General features: G+C 47.8%; 7 protein-coding genes across 7 annotated transcripts; 2 read left to right on the forward strand and 5 right to left on the reverse strand.

Moving 5' to 3' along the window:
* The first annotated feature begins 422 nt into the window (after window positions 1–422).
* EDB93DRAFT_1165220 (uncharacterized protein) lies at window positions 423–3,102 on the forward strand. The gene is made up of 5 exons (XM_041450163.1): window positions 423–777; window positions 829–899; window positions 955–1,863; window positions 1,916–2,230; window positions 2,387–3,102. Exons 1-5 carry the CDS (start codon window positions 595–597, stop codon window positions 2,880–2,882), a joined length of 1,974 nt encoding a protein of 657 aa, XP_041304754.1. The 5' UTR covers window positions 423–594; the 3' UTR covers window positions 2,883–3,102.
* On the forward strand, window positions 3,102–4,776 carry EDB93DRAFT_1322329 (carbon-nitrogen hydrolase; the record flags this gene model as incomplete). Its single annotated transcript, XM_041454954.1, has 4 exons — window positions 3,102–3,594; window positions 3,648–3,697; window positions 3,753–3,805; window positions 3,866–4,776. The coding sequence occupies exons 1-4, from the start codon at window positions 3,541–3,543 to the stop codon at window positions 4,774–4,776; spliced, it is 1,068 nt and encodes a 355-aa protein (XP_041304755.1). The 5' UTR covers window positions 3,102–3,540.
* A 901-nt stretch (window positions 4,777–5,677) lies between these two features.
* On the reverse strand, window positions 5,678–9,807 carry EDB93DRAFT_1165251 (P-loop containing nucleoside triphosphate hydrolase protein). Its single transcript, XM_041450164.1, has 28 exons — window positions 9,756–9,807; window positions 9,612–9,708; window positions 9,546–9,559; window positions 9,432–9,491; window positions 9,342–9,382; window positions 9,254–9,289; window positions 9,174–9,207; window positions 9,105–9,119; window positions 8,975–9,051; window positions 8,875–8,923; window positions 8,726–8,817; window positions 8,660–8,674; window positions 8,489–8,592; window positions 8,121–8,408; window positions 7,996–8,065; window positions 7,897–7,946; window positions 7,808–7,845; window positions 7,727–7,744; window positions 7,646–7,668; window positions 7,573–7,597; window positions 7,395–7,516; window positions 7,307–7,348; window positions 7,168–7,248; window positions 6,849–7,113; window positions 6,509–6,799; window positions 6,388–6,452; window positions 6,212–6,336; window positions 5,678–6,158 (listed from the first exon to the last, which is right to left on the reverse strand). Exons 1-28 carry the CDS (start codon window positions 9,775–9,777, stop codon window positions 5,906–5,908), a joined length of 2,412 nt encoding a protein of 803 aa, XP_041304756.1. The 5' UTR covers window positions 9,778–9,807; the 3' UTR covers window positions 5,678–5,905.
* EDB93DRAFT_1165255 (uncharacterized protein) lies at window positions 9,808–10,761 on the reverse strand. Its single transcript, XM_041450165.1, has 2 exons — window positions 10,661–10,761; window positions 9,808–10,607 (listed from the first exon to the last, which is right to left on the reverse strand). Exons 1-2 carry the CDS (start codon window positions 10,735–10,737, stop codon window positions 9,923–9,925), a joined length of 762 nt encoding a protein of 253 aa, XP_041304757.1. The 5' UTR covers window positions 10,738–10,761; the 3' UTR covers window positions 9,808–9,922.
* Window positions 10,762–11,134: 373 nt separating this feature from the next.
* On the reverse strand, window positions 11,135–12,651 carry EDB93DRAFT_720964 (uncharacterized protein). The gene is made up of 4 exons (XM_041457218.1): window positions 12,564–12,651; window positions 12,369–12,506; window positions 12,044–12,317; window positions 11,135–11,992 (listed from the first exon to the last, which is right to left on the reverse strand). The coding sequence occupies exons 3-4, from the start codon at window positions 12,178–12,180 to the stop codon at window positions 11,335–11,337; spliced, it is 795 nt and encodes a 264-aa protein (XP_041304758.1). The 5' UTR covers window positions 12,181–12,317; window positions 12,369–12,506; window positions 12,564–12,651; the 3' UTR covers window positions 11,135–11,334.
* EDB93DRAFT_1090640 (MFS general substrate transporter) lies at window positions 12,365–14,562 on the reverse strand (the record flags this gene model as incomplete). The annotated part of the gene is made up of 16 exons (XM_041446289.1): window positions 12,365–12,506; window positions 12,564–12,644; window positions 12,698–13,081; window positions 13,129–13,289; window positions 13,341–13,384; window positions 13,439–13,457; window positions 13,497–13,539; window positions 13,587–13,610; window positions 13,663–13,684; window positions 13,746–13,876; window positions 13,932–14,007; window positions 14,054–14,091; window positions 14,140–14,168; window positions 14,216–14,295; window positions 14,344–14,360; window positions 14,420–14,562. 16 exons carry the CDS (start codon window positions 14,560–14,562, stop codon window positions 12,365–12,367), a joined length of 1,434 nt encoding a protein of 477 aa, XP_041304759.1.
* Window positions 14,563–17,171: 2,609 nt separating this feature from the next.
* On the reverse strand, window positions 17,172–18,817 carry EDB93DRAFT_1253340 (WD40-repeat-containing domain protein; the record flags this gene model as incomplete). Its single annotated transcript, XM_041453440.1, has 3 exons — window positions 17,172–17,405; window positions 17,468–17,725; window positions 17,777–18,817. The coding sequence occupies 3 exons, from the start codon at window positions 18,815–18,817 to the stop codon at window positions 17,172–17,174; spliced, it is 1,533 nt and encodes a 510-aa protein (XP_041304760.1).
* Window positions 18,818–19,095: the final 278 nt, after the last annotated feature.

Raw genomic sequence — 19,095 nt, forward strand, 5'->3', positions numbered from 1 at the left:
CTATGAATTTGGTTCGTCCCTGTTGATGTATCAAAATATCTGGCTAAGCCAAGGGAATATCTTGGTGTTCAACGTTCAGTGGTGGTAGGCACAGGCACCGAACTTGAGCAGGAGTGCTATTTTTAACCTCTGTCTCACAAAGGATGAAAATGTAGAAACGATTTGGAAGATGTGAGTTGAGAGAGGATGCAAGTGACTACCAGAAATAGAAAAAAGGAAAGCGGTAGTGGCGTGGCTCAAGGTTCCGGGAGTAATAGGGTGGTTGAAATGATGTGGCAGACTCAACGCCGTGGCAGATTCGCCGTGGCAAAGTTGACGAGAGATCTCCACCAAATTCTGTTCTGCTCTTCAAGTTTCAAAGTCGATAATTCTTAGAAGAAAAATAGGGTGCACCCTTGAAAATATTTCATTACGAATAAACGGAGTTAAAGAGAGTTTCGAAAGCTGAATCTGCCGTCAATGTGATGGCTTGACGTTGACAAAAAAATCAAAAAGTCTTGTTGGGCTAGGCTGTGTAGTCGTGTTTGAGCTTGGTTGGATTTTACCTTTGCGCGCTTCTTGTGCGGTTCTCTTTTCCACTTTCACACAAACTCCATGTCCAGCCGTCGCTCATCGTCAACAACGATGGGCCCACCCGCTGATGTCGTCATGGGTCCGCCGCCCCCGCCGCCGTTGCAAGTCACCCAGCAGCCACCACCCGCTCCTCCAAAAGAAAATCAAGAATCCGTTTTGGATAAATATCGAAAACTGAAACGAAAGTTTTTCGACTTGGAGGATGTGAGCAGTCATCATTCATCGTCGTCTATCGAACTAACAAACTCGCTCTAGAAACATAAGGAGGCGCAGCACGAGTTAAGACTCTCTGGGGAACGTAATGTGAAACTTCGGGAGGAACGGGAGTGCGTGTGCCTGTAATACCGATATCTCTTGTGTTAGTCTGACTCTCCACTCCAGCAAGATGCTCGACCGCATTCGTGAACTTGAAACACACTCTGAGCCTAACGTCTCGGGTGTTCCTTATCCGCCGTCCAGTGCCTTTCCTCGCTCCCTCTCAACCTTGAAAGCCCGTTCATACTTCGTATCCAACCTCCGGCAGGCAATGGCGGAGGAGGAAACTGATGATCATGAGCTTGATCCACTACTTACTTCGCGGCATGTCGGCCCGTTGGCTCGTAAGCGCGCAGAAGATGAACATCGAGACCGTGCCGAGGAGGAGGCTCGTGAAGCCCGTCGCCAACCAAAGCGACCTCGAGCTGCTGTTAAAGGGAAAGAGGCCATGGGCCAGTCTCCCCATGGGCAGCCCGCTATGGGCGTGGTCCCTGCTCCAGAGGGAGGTGGCCCAGGAACCCCTGTTCTTGTCTCGACCAAAGGCACTCGTCTTCGCCTCAAGCCTCCTGTGCGGCCTTCGCCAAATGACCTTATCCCTTCAAGCAATCCGGCACATTCCCAATCATCACTTTCTCCGTTGTTATCCCCTCGCGACGAGCAGCCTCATTATGACCCAGTACGTTTTAGTGCCAACGGTGGCGCACAGCACCCTGCCTTGGTTCCTGTCCCTGGAAATACGCCTCCACTTGTCGGTCCGTCTCCTTCGTTACCTCCGCACATGGGGCTTCCCCCTGCACCTATGCCATCGTCTCGCGCAACCGAGGTTCAGCGCCATGCTAAGCCTAAACGTTTGAAGGCCCATACTGTTACAACAAAGAGCTACAGCATCCCTACCGTTCCACGTGATAAACAAGGACGTCCATTACTGCCACTCACTGTCGGCATCATGACAGTGAATCAACTCGGAGAGGTGTGCATGCGAGAGCACTTTCACACAGAGCGGTACATCTTCCCTGTTGGATATGAGGTGACACGGTGAGCACCCATCTGAATCAAAGTAATGCTCTCAATCAATACCTCTTGGCAGAAAATACTCTTCGACGGTGGATCCCACCGCAGACGCTGTGTACACTTGCTCAATCCTCGATGGCGGAGATGGACCCAAGTTCAAGATCGTCGCATCTGATGTCCCAGATCGTCCTCAAATTGCCGGCACTGCTACCGGTGCATGGTCTACTATTGTGAAGCAAGCCAATAATATTCGCAATCGCCAACACTCGAATTCTGTCTCGGGGCCCGACTTCTTTGGGCTAGGACAGAACACAATCAAGCACCTGATCCAGGAGCTTCCAAATGCTGATCGCCTGCGCGATTATGTATGGCAGAACTTTGTTGAGGGAGGGTGAGTGATAATTCCTAGGGCCAGTGCAGTATTTAGAATTGTTGGAATGGGAGGCGGACCAGCGGGTACCGCGGGCTGTACTATCATTCATGCTGGCCGCTCTTTTTCTTTCTCCTCTCATCCTTTTTTTCTGAATTGTGACACGATATAACACAGACCTTTAGGCGGTAGACACGCGGCCGTCGTTCCTGCACTTCCAGAAGATCAATCTAGTGTTGCCGATGGTCATGCTGAAGATATCTCTTCCTACATACACCCTCCCCCACATCTGCAATCGCAACCTTTCACGACTATCGTTCTTCCCCCACCTCAATCCGCCGACACTTTAAGTATCCACGAGTACCGCCCTCCTTCACACAGGGATGTTGAAGACAGGCGACACAGTGGCTCTCATTCACATAGCGCGCGTCAGCTCGCAAATCATTCGCCACCAAATGTGACACCCACCTCACAAGCATCACCTCCCCCACAGCAACAGCAATCGCCATATCTTGCTGGTTCTAATGCACCATTGCCAGTGCCTCCGACATTTGCAAGCATAATGAATGCGTATCCTGCTCCCTCAGCTGCAAGAGAGGAGCCTCATTCGCGTCCTGGATCCCGAGATGAGATCCCTTCAAACGGACCCTCATTGCGGTCTCGTGAGCAGTGATCTGTTCGCCTACATCTACTATGCAAGTGGAGTCCATTATATTATACTTCTTTTGGGTCTATTCTGTGTTGAACGCTGTGTTATTGATTTCTCGTTTCTCACATTATCGTGGCTTTCTTGGCATCTTATTTCAGTTTTTTTTTTGGATGGTTTTGTTTTTACAGATATTTCCTCTCCAATCCCAAAAAAGTAACTTGCAGCTGGTGTGATGGACTTGATAGATAGCCCACAGCCTCTCCCCCGAAGTCCTCCGCTTTGCGGACCTCCAGCTCCGGGGGAAAAGGTGATGGTCTTCTGGGATGAGACGAGGCTTGTTCTCGTTGACTAGATGACCTGAGGCGAGAGTAAACCGACGTAAGAGTGGTATCACGGCTTCTTGACTGTAAGCCCTTGGGCTAGTAGTTAGAAGACCGAATTACGGGCCCCTGTGGGGACTCCTGCCGTGCGAGGAATGTGCTGGCAATGGAGTAGTATGTGGGGCCGACAGCTAGTTTACAGCAGCCTGAGATTTGGTCTCACCGTCTATTTACTTGTGGAGCTGAACAAACAACAGGGTCCAGGTTGGCTATAGAGAATTGTTACTCTTACTCCTATCTTTCGTTATTTGTACGTTTGACCTAGCACTGCCTTAAGGTTTGATCGCGGTCAAGTTGCTCCCATGATCATGATCCCTACGCAGTTGCGTGTGGCCGTCGTGCAGTTTGCTCCAAAGGTCAGTCCATATTTCCTCGGGGATGAAAACAGCTACGATTTAACGTCATAAAGCTCGGCCAAGTCCAAGCCAATATAGCCAAGGCTCGAGAATTATGCAATGGGTATGCGACATCACGCACTAGTACGTTTCAAGACCATCTCACACCTATCTGCAAGGTTGAAGCCCCGATCCATTGATCTCCTGTGTTTTCCAGAGATGATTTTTTCCGGTGAGCCGGTTCTCGCACTTCCGAATTGCTACTGCGTATGTTTCTGATCATGCACATCAGGCTATGTCTTTCAGGACACAGCTGCTATCACACCGTATCTTGAACACCCACACACAGGGCCGACATCCACTTTTTGTGCGGAGCTGGCACGCTCCCTTGAATGTTGTGTGGTCGCTGGGTATCCTGAGAAGCTCGATCCACGTGAACATGCCCCTCCACTCGGTGGCGATAGTTTATCGTTTCATCAGCCCCGCATCGGTGCAAACAGTGCAGTCATGTATGGACCTACAGGAGAGCGCATCGGAGCATATCGCAAGACCAACCTCTACAAACTCGATCTTCCTTGGGCTGTTCCTGGATCTGGGTTCACGACAATGACCCTGCCGCATCCACTGGGCCCAACTACGCTTGCGATTTGCAATGACTTGAATGTGCAGGACCCTGCTGTGTGGGAGTCGCTCGAAGAAGGACCGTATGAACTAGCTCGACACTGCATGAGATCGGGCACGCGGCTTTTGATACTTCTAAATGCATGGTTGCATCCCGACGAAGATGGAGAAGAATCAGATGCTGATTCTGCTAATGACACGACTCCGGAAGAGAATGACGACGCAGATGAGATGGAGCCGAGTTGGGAAGTCATAAACTACTGGGCTATGCGTTTGAACCCATTATGGACGACCATCCAGGACCAGAAGGCGACACATGAAAATGACAAGGATTTGAAACAGGGAATCCCCAACGAACTACTCGTGGTCGTTTGTAACCGATCTGGGAACGAAGGTGGTGAGTTTTGCAAGAAGCTTGTATCTCCATCTTGGGTAAATTGGTTTTGTTCAGGGAACAGATTTGCAGGATCGTCTGCGCTCATGTCCCTTCGCAGAGGATCCGGCCGACCGCGACTCTTGCATATGATGGGTCAAAGAGAAGAAGGTGTTGGTCTCTGGACTGCGAACATGGCAGTACAGTAGCATGATAATGAGATTTGATATTGCACGTTGTCCACACGATTTGGTCCCTCATTTGGTGTAATTCCTACACCACCTCCCGGGTCCGCCCCACGTTAATTCATATTTTCAAGCACATGCCGGTAGCTATCTTTTTGACGCTCTCCTTCATATCAATGTTTGACTGAGTTATCGATTTACTTATCATTTCTCAAATCATCCATGGATAACAGTCCAATACCTAGACCCCATCCCAACGAGTCCTACTCACCGCACACGAGTCAAGACTCAAAAGCTGCACGTGTCCGGCCACGAAGAACACGAATTCGATCCAAGCTCGAGTCATTCGAAGGACGGTGTTTGAAAACGCTGTTCTTGCCAGAAGAATCAGGAACAACAATTAAGTATTGGTGGGAACGCTCGGAGCGCGCATAAAAACTAGCTATCAAATGTGCCTGCGCACTTCTTTTGATGATGGCGCTTGCGAACTATTCTTGTTACATTGATTGACTGTGAGTGGCTCATCGGAAACCTATGGCGGATATTAAAAAGATCTATCAGTAAATGTGCCACGAGAGTGATGATCCCTGTCTGTCTGATTCTGTCCACTCGGAAGTCTGTTATGCTCGTGGTGCATTCGCCCGTACGAGTAGACACACGAGCAAAGCTGAGAAGATGGCTAGATAGTAGATACCATGATGCTAATACATTGAAACGTGTTTTCGAAACGAATGAGCAACACGAAATGCGCGGAGATTTCTAGTACCCAGTCTAATGGGAGAGGACGGTTGGACTAAGTCGTTGTAAGCCATCGTGAGTTGTTGAGCCAACGTGAAGGTTGTGTCTTGGATAGGGGTGTCTTCCGAGTTGACCCACCTCCTACACGATAAGTCGGGTCCACAAGGACCCCAATTGCTTCTACTGCGGAGCTCCTTGACATGATTGCTAACGCGCTAAAGTCTGAGGGAAATACTAATGCTGGAGGAGAATCAAGAGATGAACGCGTGAAGTCTGACCCTATACCAAGCTTACTTGTTGGATTGAGAATACTACAGGCATGGTACGATCTCGTTTTTATCATTATGAATCATCGCACTGTCTGATAAATTTTATATCGCATGTTCTCCACATCCACATAGGCGAGAGACAAAGATTATGGGGCCTTTCTTTTACCAATCTTTCTCCAGCGACTGCAGATGTTCCTCAACAATCCTATCATCTCGATCGCTTCCTCTTCATCCTCATCATAATGAGCTGCGTCGATCGGCCAAAGACTTTCTCTACGCTCCATGAGCTTGACCACATGCAATTTCGCTCTTGCTCTTTGGTTGTAGCCAGACTCAGTGGCGGACATTGTGTGCACAGAGTACTCTATCTCTTTAGCGGCTTCTGCCAGGAGTAGGTGTCTAGGCCGGTGATAATTGTCAGGATGTACACTTCATGGATACATGAGGAGTACCTTGCTTCGGTGTTGGATGGAGCATCGCTCAAATTAACCCACAATCCTTCATCGCTATCGTCCCAGCGCAGAGCTCCGTGTAAAGCTTGTCTAATGGTGCGGAAGACTTCTTTCCTTGTTGCGTCCTAAGCGACATCATCCATCATTTTCGTGTACTACGCAAGATTTCAACTTACGGGTATTTTCTTGGAGATCATCGCTTCCAGTTCGATATCAATCTCGGGCAAATGTATCTGAGGTTCTGAAAGATAGTGGTATTGAAAATTCATGGCTACCGCTTGCGTTTGAACAACATACCATCGTCAAGGGAGACATCACCGCCACTTTGACCAAAGTCCATAAGCTCCTCTTTCAGGACATGGTCTTGCAGCAGCTCGTCTCGTGGAACTTGCCGAGTAGAATTGAAGCAAACCTTGACGACGTCAATCTCGTCATTGTCATGGTTTCTTTCTTCACATGTTTGAGTTGTTTGCTGAAAATCCGAAGATTCTACAACACGTGCTTCTTGTGGAGACTGCTTGAACGGCACCTTGAACGGTGTTTTGAATGGCTTTTTCAAGGTACCGAGAGAACTATAAGGTTTTGTGACTATCACGGTGTCAGATGGAGTACTCAATATCGAACACGTATTGCTCACTTAATGCAGGTGGCAGTGCCGCTAGCTTTGCCTTCTTGGCAGGCGGACCTGCAGGACGGGCGTTGGGCCTTCTCAGCTCACCACCTCCCGCCTGCCCAGGATTGGACTGACCGGAAGGAGGCCTTTGAGGTGGCGGACATGAACCCTCAACGTCGTCTTCGAATACATTCGCATTGAAGGAACGCGAGTGCGACAGTGTGGCAACGCGGTCCTCTGAGGAGAGATTCTGTTTTCTGCGCAGGGTTTTATCAGGGTATTTGCACACCTGGGGTGCGCTCTATCACGGATTAAACTGATGAGGAGAATAGAGGAGACGCACATCACACATATTATCACAATAGCTCTTGACGACCTCCTTGTCGCTCGTATCGATTTGTTCACCGAAATACTTGCAGATGGACTTGAATCGAATGGGATTAGATCAAGTCGATCTAGCTAGTGAGCAGGATGAGACCAACCACGTGTCGACATATCGTCGCGTTTTCCGCGTAGTCAATCAACTGAAACTTGTCAGTTTTCTGACGCCAGCAGGGAAAAGTCGCTCACTGCACTGAAACTATCAATGGATCTTTGACTGGGTTGGGGACCGTACATGGTGTTTGCAGCTTGCTGTCTCTTAGCATGGCTATCAGACACCAGCCTGCGGAGGCGAAAGGCGTCTTCACGAGCTGTAAGTTGCATTCAAACATTAGTTGTGTCCGTTAGCATACAACGATGATCTTACAGTAATAGAGCACACATTTAGATGGCTAAAAGGAAATAATCAGCAAGAGAAAGGGACACGACAACCCACTCACGGAGCCATCGCGGCCCGCTCGTCCTGTTTGGAGAAACTAGTTATGAGATAATATGAGCGAACTAAGATGGTACAACTAGACCTGTTTCTTGATAATATCCTGAGCATGATATGGGCTGCTAGTCAATGATGTTCTTCACAGTAGTTTGTGAAGAATACACACCTTCGAAGCTCTTCGGAAGGTCGTAGTGGATAATATAACTTAGTTGTCAGCGTCAGTATCACACAGGCTCTCAAGAAGAGAGAGCTAACCGAACATCGCTTTTATCGATCCCCATTCCGAAAGCAATGGTTGCGCAGACCTAAGTAATATGTTAGAAGAGACGACTGAAGAACACGGAGAGAACACACCACATCCACACCGCCATCACCGTTTCCACCTGCTTCCCATTCGCTTAACGTCTTATCAAGCATATGAGAGCTTTACAACCATAATCAAATTAGGGACCTTGGTATAGAACTCGCTCCAGACGCACCTAATTCCGCGGTGATATGGCCTGGCACTGATGCCCTTTCCCCTTAGAAAGGCCGATAGTTCATCGCACGCTAAGCGGGTACGACAATAAATGATCCCGGAGCTCGGTCGGGCCCGGCGACGGTGTAGGGTCATTACGAAATCATATACGGCTGACATACGAGATAGGGAGTCGAGCGCCGCGGTGTATTTGATGTCATAGAATAAGTTGGCACGATTGAAGGGGTGCGAAGCGGTAAACAATCTTTCTCCGGACATCTTGAGGCTGCGTATAATGTCTGTTTGAACACTGGAGCCATAACAATATAAGTACGAAACAGAAAGATCCAAATAAAGCATAGAATAATGCCTGCGGCCTGACGAACATACCTCGGGGTAGCTGTTGCTGTGAGGGCCATAATGGGCACCCCATGAAATCGTTCCCGGAAAGAGCCTAGCTTGCGATATTCCTCACGGAAGTCATGGCCCCACTCCTATGGAAACAACCGATATTAGTTGTTGTTAGTAAGTTCTGAAAGTGAGAAGGGTTATGATGCTCACAGAGATGCAGTGAGCCTGCGAATGAATGAATAAGTAGTTTTTACGTTGTCCGCAGATAGTGCTTACCTCGTCCACAACCAGTCTGTTGAGTTCGCCCTTCGCATAAACAATTTCAAGAAGACGCATCATTTCACGCGTGCATAGCCTTTCAGGTGTCGCTGCTCGAAATTGTGATCAGCTCACTGCATGTGCATTCTTGCATTAAGCAAGCTCACTATATAGAAGACGAGTTTGTGGGCTCCCTGATTCGAGGTCTTCAATGATCTATAAAACCTAACTCAGTAAATTCAAAGTATACAAAAGCAACAGCAATACTTGATCTCGTTCACCCTTCGGTGTGTCTGATGTCCAAGAGACCGCGGGGAGTCCTTTGCGGCGCAAACTCGATACTTCTGCACAATCCAGTCCAGTCTCGGATGAAAAGACAAACAGGCACGCAACGTACGGTTTTTCATCAGGGCTGGATTAATGGGTCAGTTTATTGAACCAACCTCGATTGGCAGGTTTCACAGACCCAATAGTGGCGAAACTATGATGGAGATGCCAAACTATGATAAATTCAGCGCCTATCAAGCAGTGGTTTCAGAAGTCTACCTTATCTGCGGCTGCTGGAATCTGAAAGCACAGGCTCTGTAGACCGCGAGATGTAATAGATGTTCTGTTGTTATTCGTTTGCAAATACCTTGCCCATTCCCGTCGGTGCTAATACAAAGACATCCAATCCTGTATGGCAATTAATTAGTTTTCATACAATTGTGCTGCAATGACTCACCAGAAGTAGCAGCTTGGATAATTTCCTTTTGCTTCCCCTTGTACTCTGCATGACCGAAAGCTGATCATGGGTCGCTTCAGTGGCACCAGACAATGTCATTGACTGGAAACCTACTTTCCGTTAGGATTCTGCGTAATATGTAAGGTGATACGACAGGATTCAAACATATGATTAACGAACTTAGCACAGTTTTCTGCCTTCTCAGCTTCCTCTTCTGTCGCGAGATGTTGAAGGGTACCTGGAGCCTGGGGCACGCGTGAAGAATCTTCCTCGGTGTCTAAATCAAGATGAGTCATATGCGTCGATTCCTACCTCCGTTCATACCGAAGCTATAATTGCAACTCATTGTTGGAATACGTTCATAGCAAGCACGGACGCGTTCAAGTGAGGAAACGCGGTCACGTGCGTGACGATTATTAGCTTGTCCTTATTTGTGCAGAACTTTTCATGTACATACACAACTTCTACCTAGCAGCATAAGGCTGCGAAACTCATAAGAAGGAATGACTATGTTCTTCAAAGGAGCCCAAATCTGTGTTGCACTCAACATTCACATCTACCAAAAGGCGTGCCCATCTTCCCCCGTGTAACGCGTGGACCTCTTGGCGCTCTTGTTTGTTCAAGACAGCGTTCCACCAAACCATCCAAGACACTACGACAATGTCTGCGAACGAGAAAGTGTCCCCCATAATCCACCTACCCCCACTCTTTTGATACCACCCATCCACCACACCAAGGCCCCTCTTTAATGCAGCCCACATTTGCTGTGCCTTCCCTTCAGGAGCCATATCTTCCCAGCGTGTTTCTCTGAACATCTTTAACCGCGATTCGATGAACATTTCCCGGCTAATATCATTCTGTATCTCGAGAGTTCTGGTCATAAGGAGCCTGAAGGACGGAATCATGACCGTGTTGAGAAATAGGGTCTCGAAGGTCTCTACGAGTACATTTGCCCCGCGAGGTATAAGTGGTTTGTCAGGGTAGGTTTCGTCGAGGTATTTGGCAATAGCATGGGAGTCGGAGACCACTGCACCAGTGTTTGGGTCCTTAATGACCGGGACAGTGTACCTTTTCCCAGCTGTTGGGGATGCGCCGATACCTTTCATGGTTGCGGCAATGTCACAAAACTCCACCCAGATAACTTCATACGGAAGGCCTTTATGGCCAAGACAGAATCTGACGCGTAGTGTGTGAGCCGGTTATCAGGTGTTGCAATATGCTCACAGCACCTTGTCTTTGATGGGTTGGGCGCCCATTTCTTCTTGGGTAGCTTGGATGGTATATCGTACAGGACGATGGGTTGCATTGAGAGCGGCTGCAAGTGCTTACAAAATTTGTGATTCTGGTATTTATAACCTCGGAGGCTTCGAGTGTCTCGGGTCACCCGTATACGTACCGACCCGTGAAAGCTGTCGTTTTCACACCATTGCATATCACATGCAGGGAATATCTTGATCAGATGGTCATAACAGGTCATGGGATACTGAATTCCTGTCCCACTCATCCTTCTTCAAGATTCAAGATGCGCTTGACATCAAAGTGACAGTCGGCTTGCCGTGTTTTTGGCTACAGACGTCCCACGGCCAAGCATGACATGCATGACATGCATGACAGTCCACTCATGCAGGGTGCCTGGGTGTCACTTTCACTGCACATCATGATGGATCATTTATGTTTTACGACTTCCGCAAACGGGACACCGGAACAAAATCAATCGGCTACCTATTACGCCTATCGGTCTTGCGGCATGCCATTCAAATTGGGCGCCCAGTCTCTTCTCGAAGATTGCTTGGTACCATGTCATACAGGATGGTGGGTTGCGTAATATCGTCGGCAGCTGCAGCACTTAATACGGGATTCTGGTATTTATAACTTGGGGATCTCAAGCCACCGGGATTTCATATCACGACAAGTGACATTCCTGCTGAACCTTATCCAGCACCCTTGCCCATCTCCCTCCATTCCAAGAGCTGATCCTTGCCCACTCATCCTCCTTCAAGACACGCTTGTACCAAAATAGCCGACTTGCCACGATAATGTCCGCATACGAGAACGTATCTCCCATAACCCACTCCCTGCCGCTCTTGACCCATAGCGCTTCTCCCTTATTGAAACCCTGCTCAAGATATGCCCAATCTTTATCGCGTTTCGGACCTTCAGGTGAAAACTCCTCCCACGGAAGTTGTAACCTCTCCGAGCGCGTCCGACGGAAAAACTCCGCGCTTACGGGGTTCAGAATCTCAGCAACGCGCACGTATATCAGCTTCACGATGGGTTGCGTGTCATCGAGATATGCAGAGTCGAATACGCGAATGAGCATATGAGAGCCGTGAGGGAAGATGGGCTTTGTAGGATATGTTTTCTCGAGATATGCTGCGATCTCAAGGGATTCATCGATCAGAGCGCCGGTGTTAGGGTCGTTGAGGACGGGGACGGTGTATATGTCTGAACCATCCAATCTCTTTTTGGGCGTCAAGCCAAGACCCTTGAGAACAGGCGCAATATTTGGGTACTCGACCCAGACAGTTTCGAAAGGTAGCTCCTTATAGCTTAACACGAACCTGGCACAAGAGGTAAGGATGTCAATCTGCACTCACGCCAAGCATGCTGACCTGGGCTTTGATGTATTTGGAGACCAGTAGCTTCCAGGCAATTGGGAGGGGATGTCGTATAGAATGAGCGGTTTCATCGTTATTGTCGACTTATCAGATTCACCTGAGGTATTACCTCTTGTGATTGTACGTGCCATATTTGGTGTCAATGCTACGCCACATCATGCCAGTACTTTATATCATAAATGAAATGTAGGTGTGCGTCATTCCCGAAGTGCAATAAAAATGCTTAAGAAGTACGGCTCGAATTAGCTGTATGTTTCATATGGTGTACCTTGCATATTCATCAGTCAGTGTAGCATTACAGTTGAGTCATGGAACTCACCTAAAAAGAGGACTAGCGTCGCCCATGTCCTCGAAATCGTATTTTCTATCACCGCTAATGTTTTCTGCCAGACACTGCGTTTCTTTCTTTCTGTTCAGCCGATTGTAGTTCCACATAGCGAAGAGACTCATTAGGATTCTGTTGCAAAATCATATTATCATATTGCAGTTCGGAAGACTGACAAGACAGACATACGACAGAGAAATGAATCCCATGTTAGTGCCATGTCCGATGTGAAAACGTGGCGGATCAATATAAATGAATGAGGAACAAACCCTAAGACAAGCATAAGCGGGCAAACAATTTGTATATATAACAATACCACGCACCCTCCAAGGTTACTAATACCGATGACCATTGCTAGTACAACTCCACGCTTTAAGTCACCTCCTGCATTCGAGCCTGCCCAAGCAAGAATGACTGGGACGGTCGGATAGTTTCCCGCAGCGGCCAGACAAGCTCCAACGTACGACGGGCCCGCTTGTATGCTGCAATATAGCAAGATATATCCCACAAGAGACACGAGCGCACCACCAATGATGTACGGGCCACGAAGATTGTGCTTATCAGAATAGATGCCGACTATGATTGTTCCAATAGCGCCGGCAACAAATGGTGGGACTGATAGTAGCTGAGCATTCGCAGCAGAGAAGCCAAGCTCATTGATGATTGTTGGCGAAAAGAGGGCGATGGCATAACCAGGGACGAGCAACCTGATAATCAACTCAGATAATGCACAAGATGACAGGAGGATGAGTACCCTAGATAAATGAGAATTTGGACGTATGTCTTGTAATCATGTAGGGCTTGCCAGACGAATTGAGTGTCGAAGCGAGAGGAAAGATTATTTGAATCCCGCTTGAGCGCATCTATGATGTATAATCTCTCTGGCTCGGTCAAAAATTTGGCCGTTTCAGGATACTAAGTAGTCTAAATCAACATCTGAAAGGCCAAGCATGACCACGAACTCACATCATGCATGCAGAAAAAAGAGAAAATTGCGACGAGAACAGTGGCTGATTGAAGTCTAAGATGAGTATCTGAATCGCCTCAAATCTGGGATGACTGACCAATGCCTTCCAAGCAGAACTAGCAGAGATAAATTAGTATAAATCTCAGATTGAAAACATGCAAACATGCAATCCATTGCCAACCACGCAATCCTCCAACTCTGATTGGTGCATCAGTAGTGCCTGACAGTGTAAGCATCTTGCTTACCCATCCATCCGTTCAATACCATACCTAGGTGCACGTAAAGGTCAACAGTGGGTTTATGAAAAACCAAGTGACTTACGCAAGGAGCCCACCGAAGGCAACTGTAATGAATGATAAGTTTTTAGAAAGATAAAATACGGCACATATTGAAATACTGCATACCTGCAACAGACGCTGCGGAGAAGAATATGGCAATGCGCTTGGACCGCTCCGAACGTGGATACCAAAGGCAGATGTAGTAATTTATTCCTGGATATAATCCTGCTTCTGTGAAACCGAGAAACGCTCGAGCTCTGTCATCGCATTGTTATGGTGTCCGTTTCCACTATGCAGATACACCTCACGCACACAACGAGAGATTTGTACGAATTGACGAGACACATAAGGGTCATCACAATACCCCACGCGACCATGATAGACGGTACTGGATCAAATGTTAGGTGGCAAAAAAGAGCCAAAGGTGAGCGTACTCCAGCGGGATGGCCTTAATAGCTTGAGTAGGATGTTTCTACACAGACACTGAGTACAGACTCGCTACTCTTGATGCTGTACGTACGAGGGGACCTCAGCAAAGCCGTATGGGATCTAAAGTAACTCAGCATTTGATGGAACATGGATGATACAAGACGCACAAAAAAGACGGCTGCAGCGATGTTGTACTTGAAGCCGGTCAAGTTCAGGCTTGTGGTCATTCCAGCAACCGTCGCATTTCCTGGTGAACGACTTAGCCAGTGATCGACAGTAAACTGTTCCGACTTACCAATATTAGCCCGATCTCTGAAGGTGATGTAGAGCGTGAAGTAGCATCAGACATGACGTACGTTCAGCGAACTTACAAGAACGACAACAAGAAAAACACCGTCACGAAAGGTAACAGATGCCAATCGATCTTGCGCAGAATGCGTGCTCGTTCCTTCGGATTCACGACAATCGGCTTTTCGGAGTCCAGTTTGATGTCATCGTCGCGCAACGAGCTCATGATGTCAGGCTGGGCGACAGGACAGTCTGAACAGAGACGCTAAGCTCCTTGTCGTCAAGGGATAGTGTGTATTATATCTTGAAACGTCCTGAGCGCCACTGCCCCGGTCACCTGCGACCTTGGAACTGTCAATGTGATTAATACCTTGGCTATTGTATACAGCACACCTATTTAAAGGTCTTACCGCTGGCATAGACAACTTGAACATTTCGCCCCTGAAGGTGCATTTAGAATGGAACCTAGAATATTCTAACCTAGTGAGGCCTAGTTCAACAATATGTTCGAATGGTACCCACCACATGACACAGTACTACGCCCAATCTCGTGTTAAATCAATGAAATTGCAGTCCATCAGGTTAATATATGAAAGCTAGACCGCCACGCATGCTCTGTTACTCACAGCGACAGGACCTATAATACGTTAGGGACACAAGTACATCTTTTTTTGCTTAGATCAGTGAATTGACAGACTCCAGAGTCCACGAGTAAAAGCAGTCCAAAAAAAAGAGAAGACAACATCAACTACGCACGTGCTTCCGATAATGGCAAGCAGATTCCCACGGGTGCAGAACTTCCCCACAGACTCCCACTCCGCTCAGGTATTTTGATGGTGGCTTGCGACTCGAAACCAGATTCCCATGGGTGGCATGCATCATTTCACCACGCTAGATTTCAGCACGTTAGGTTGAATGATGCCATCAACTATACGTCACTTTCTACGCCCAGCCTTCGATGCCTTGATTGATCAAGCCAATGAAAGGCGAAGAAATTCGTTATATGGTACAATGGGATTCGATTGGATTCAGTTCGACAAGAATATACCAAGGGTAATGTAATGTACAAAGACAGGCACCATGTATCGCAATAATGTTTTTTCGCAGTCCTTCATAAGGTGTGATATGATGACTTCCCTCGAACTCATTCAAAGCACGCTTACTATGATACAAATATGAGTACAAGTCCATCTAGAGTAACTCAGAAGCCGGTCTACAAAACTATTAACTATCACATTCTGTACAGGTTTAGATCAGGACGTACCTTGCGCTGCTCGCCCTTAGCCTCGAGTGAGGGATCATTCGAAATTTTGCCAGCCATCTTCTCCACTTCGCCTATGCACGAATATGAATATATAATTGCGAAGCAAGACAAATAAAGACCAACCCATAAATTTGGAGCCCATGGAAGACAACTTGCCCTTTGGACCGCGACCGGTACCAGCACCAGCAACGCCAACGCCAGAGTCATCATACTCATCCATATCACGCTCATACCCGCGACTACGGCCTTCACCACCGGTGCTCTGGCCATAGGCGCTGTCATATTCGCCACCAACTTGGCCAGCTTCAGGGACATTCACATCCTGAACGTCCTGACCACCGCGATTACCGGTCGATCCATAGGGGTCTGTGTCGCAGTTGCAATAATTGTCCCTTTGATCCAAGTCTTGCTGGCCTTGTCGACCGACGCGACTTTCATTTCCTGTATATCCACCAGCTTGGCCAGTCCCGCTACCTCCGTATGATCCTGAAAGTGCGGAGTCCCCCCCAGGGACAGTGCGCTGATCACCGACAGGGGTCTCATAATTTGAGTCGTCGTTGAAGCTCCCTGATCACAAAGATGAGTGTTAAGTTGTCTGAGATTTGTAAATTTTGAATGACTCACGACCTGAACTTTGGTTTCCTTGATCGTAAGACATTATTGATTATGTGTTGTGGTTGAGAAGATAAAGAAACAAAGTACGTCGAGGCTTTATATATATACGAGGAATCGATGATGTAGCGATGACGAGGGTTGGAGCTGTTGACATGTAGTTGAGGAGTGAGCATGAAATGTGGTCGCTCCACTGGCAGCTGACAACCTTCTCGCAGCACCCGCAAGGTTCTGCATTGCATGACGACAAGGACGGACTGTCTTGTAAAACCCCTAATTGGCGTCCAAGAATTAAATGACATCATATTATACCGTGTCGCTTTGTTCTATCAGCCTACTCTAAATCCCGTTGATTTGTAGACTCGTTATACGCCAGGTACCTTGATACCTTCGTCGTACAGTATTCAAGTCCTGTGCGGATAGCTTTTATCAAATATATGACTTGCGCTTGAGGGCTAATCGAAGTAGTACATGTAATGATGGATAAGTTAATATTGGTACAAGTAATGATGCCACAATAGAGCACTATGTAGCATGAATAAGGATAGAGTAATGAAGCATAGCAAGTTCGACATCTAGCAGAATAACAAAAGACCTACAAGCCCAACGGAAACCTAGAAAACATCAAAATGGTAGCATACATAGAGAATACAGATCGAGTCAGAGTCTGAGCCATGGCTGGCACGTTAGATGGCGAATAAATGAGTGTGAGATGATAATTTCCAGCGGCTTGCAATGGTATACCCAAGTATAACGAGCCAATGATAGGTCCTATAGTAACAAAAGAGCTGCACATTCGCTGGTATCGTGTCAGCACCCCTACTGTTTCTTCTTCCAGTAAGTAAGAGCAAGCATAAAGATAACACGGAAGCTTACCTCAAACCCATGCACACAGCAAACCTTAATGACACCGAGGCGGATATTGTTGGAGCCGATTTGATGGAAGTAAGCTCCTTCCCTCAAATGTGCATCAGCCGTCTCCAGAAGCTTCTATTCACTTTGCTGCGGAGCTCAGCAGGGGGAGTAAGATCATAGGGAGGTGGGGCCTGCATTACCCGCCTCCAGAAGTTTCTATGTTCTTCGCTGTGGAGCTCAGCCTGGGGAGCGAAATTATAGGGAGGTGGGCTCGGAATGTCGACAAGAGATCCATTCCGTTGTTTGCTTCCATATTCTTGTAGTTTGCTTGCGCCCATCTGAGAATTCAGGGAAGGTTGGCATTGAGATGATAGTGTGCGAGAGTAAGGACAAGACTTACATCTTCCTCTTGTTCGTCTTTTCCCAAGTCTTCTCCTGGCCAGACCTTCCATGCTGTTGGTTGGCTGGATACGATGGTTACGGATGAATTTGAGCGAGAACAACGAGCAAAGAAACCGCGGTTGGGGGGTTCTTGTGAAACAGATTCGTTTGCAGGCGGACGGTGTCGTGAGATGACGTTCCACAGGCGACGAATGAAAGACACGTGAGGTACATGGGTGCCAGATGATTCCAACGGTAGAGATTTCTGTGAATAATACTACATTTATTGTGAATACTAGTGCCCTTGCATGATAAACACGAAATTTACCCAGAGAAGTGAGTCCCAGAGATCGACGTGTCCTTCGTCACTTACATGATCACCCCAAGATAACTTTGCAGTTGGTATAAGCTGAGGAGCTATGTCGTCAACAGTCCACATAGCAAGTGTCCTGTCGTGTCCGCCACACGCTAGGTATCTCCCGTCTCGAGAAAATGATGCACAGCGGAGTATTTTGTGATTCTGGCCAAATGGCTGTCCAACTAACTTGTAGGATTCTGTATCCCATAGTTGTACAACACCTTGATCGCCCACGCACGCCAGGACATTGTGTGTGGGTGAAAGTGCAATGGAATACAAAACATCGACATGCTGGAAACAGTGAAGTAGTGCGCCTGAGGTGCTGTCGAAAACGCGTGCTGATTTGTCGGATGCGGAGTAGAGCTTCGTGCTGTCCGACGACCACACCACCGAGGTCACCTCGTAACCCAGGCCTTGGATGAGCCCGAGAGCAAGCTCGCCGGTCTTGCTGTCCCATATACAAATTGTTGTGTTCCACCCGCCTGATGCTATTCTATTTCCTGAAGGTGAGTACGCAAGAGCACACACCCGGTACTGCTTCGTCTTGATTGGGCCAACCTCTACTATTCCGCTTTCCACTTTTCGAATGAGGATTGTTCCGTCATCGGATCCGCTGGCAATATGACTTCCGTTAGGAGACCACGAGAGGGACCGCACCCAATCATTATGACCCGTCCAAACACCTTCAAGCATCATCTGTCCATCCGTATTCCATCGTTGAACGCTTCCATCTGCCCTCCCACATGCAATTGTCTTGCCATCTGGTGATAATACCAGTGCATATATGCTCCCGCCTTCCCCACTCCATGGTTTCCCAACAAGAAGTCCTGTGTCGTAGTTCCACTTGCGCATTGTGCCGTCTTCTGAACCAGTCACGATGTGGATGTTATCGTGCAAAAAGACGAAATCTCGAATAGTCCTCGCGTGGCCCTCAAAGTTTTGCTTGGGAGGTGGACTTTTGGCTTGCGTAGGGGTTGGAGGAAGCTGACGGGTCTGCCCTGCTATGGACATAGTAGCCATAGCTCAGTTGTCATATAGGTTCCTGGTGTATCAATCTTAGGATGGTTCGTGATCAATTATTGGGGTGGACAGTTGACTAGTTACTACTTACCAGGTAGGTTGTCTGTTGTCTTGCCTGGCAGCTGGCGCAAGCTGCGAGTCACCGTAGCGAGTGTTGTTATATATTGTAGATTGGTCATCATACCCATCGGATGCTGGCTGTGCTTCCGGTAATGATTCTATAATTATTTTCGTATCGGATCTCAAATCGGTAAACCAAGTTTCAAGCG

The sequence above is a fragment of the Suillus bovinus genome, assembly GCF_016758785.1.
Source record: "Suillus bovinus strain UH-Sbo-P2 chromosome Unknown EDB93scaffold_57, whole genome shotgun sequence".
NCBI lineage: Eukaryota > Fungi > Basidiomycota > Agaricomycetes > Boletales > Suillaceae > Suillus > Suillus bovinus.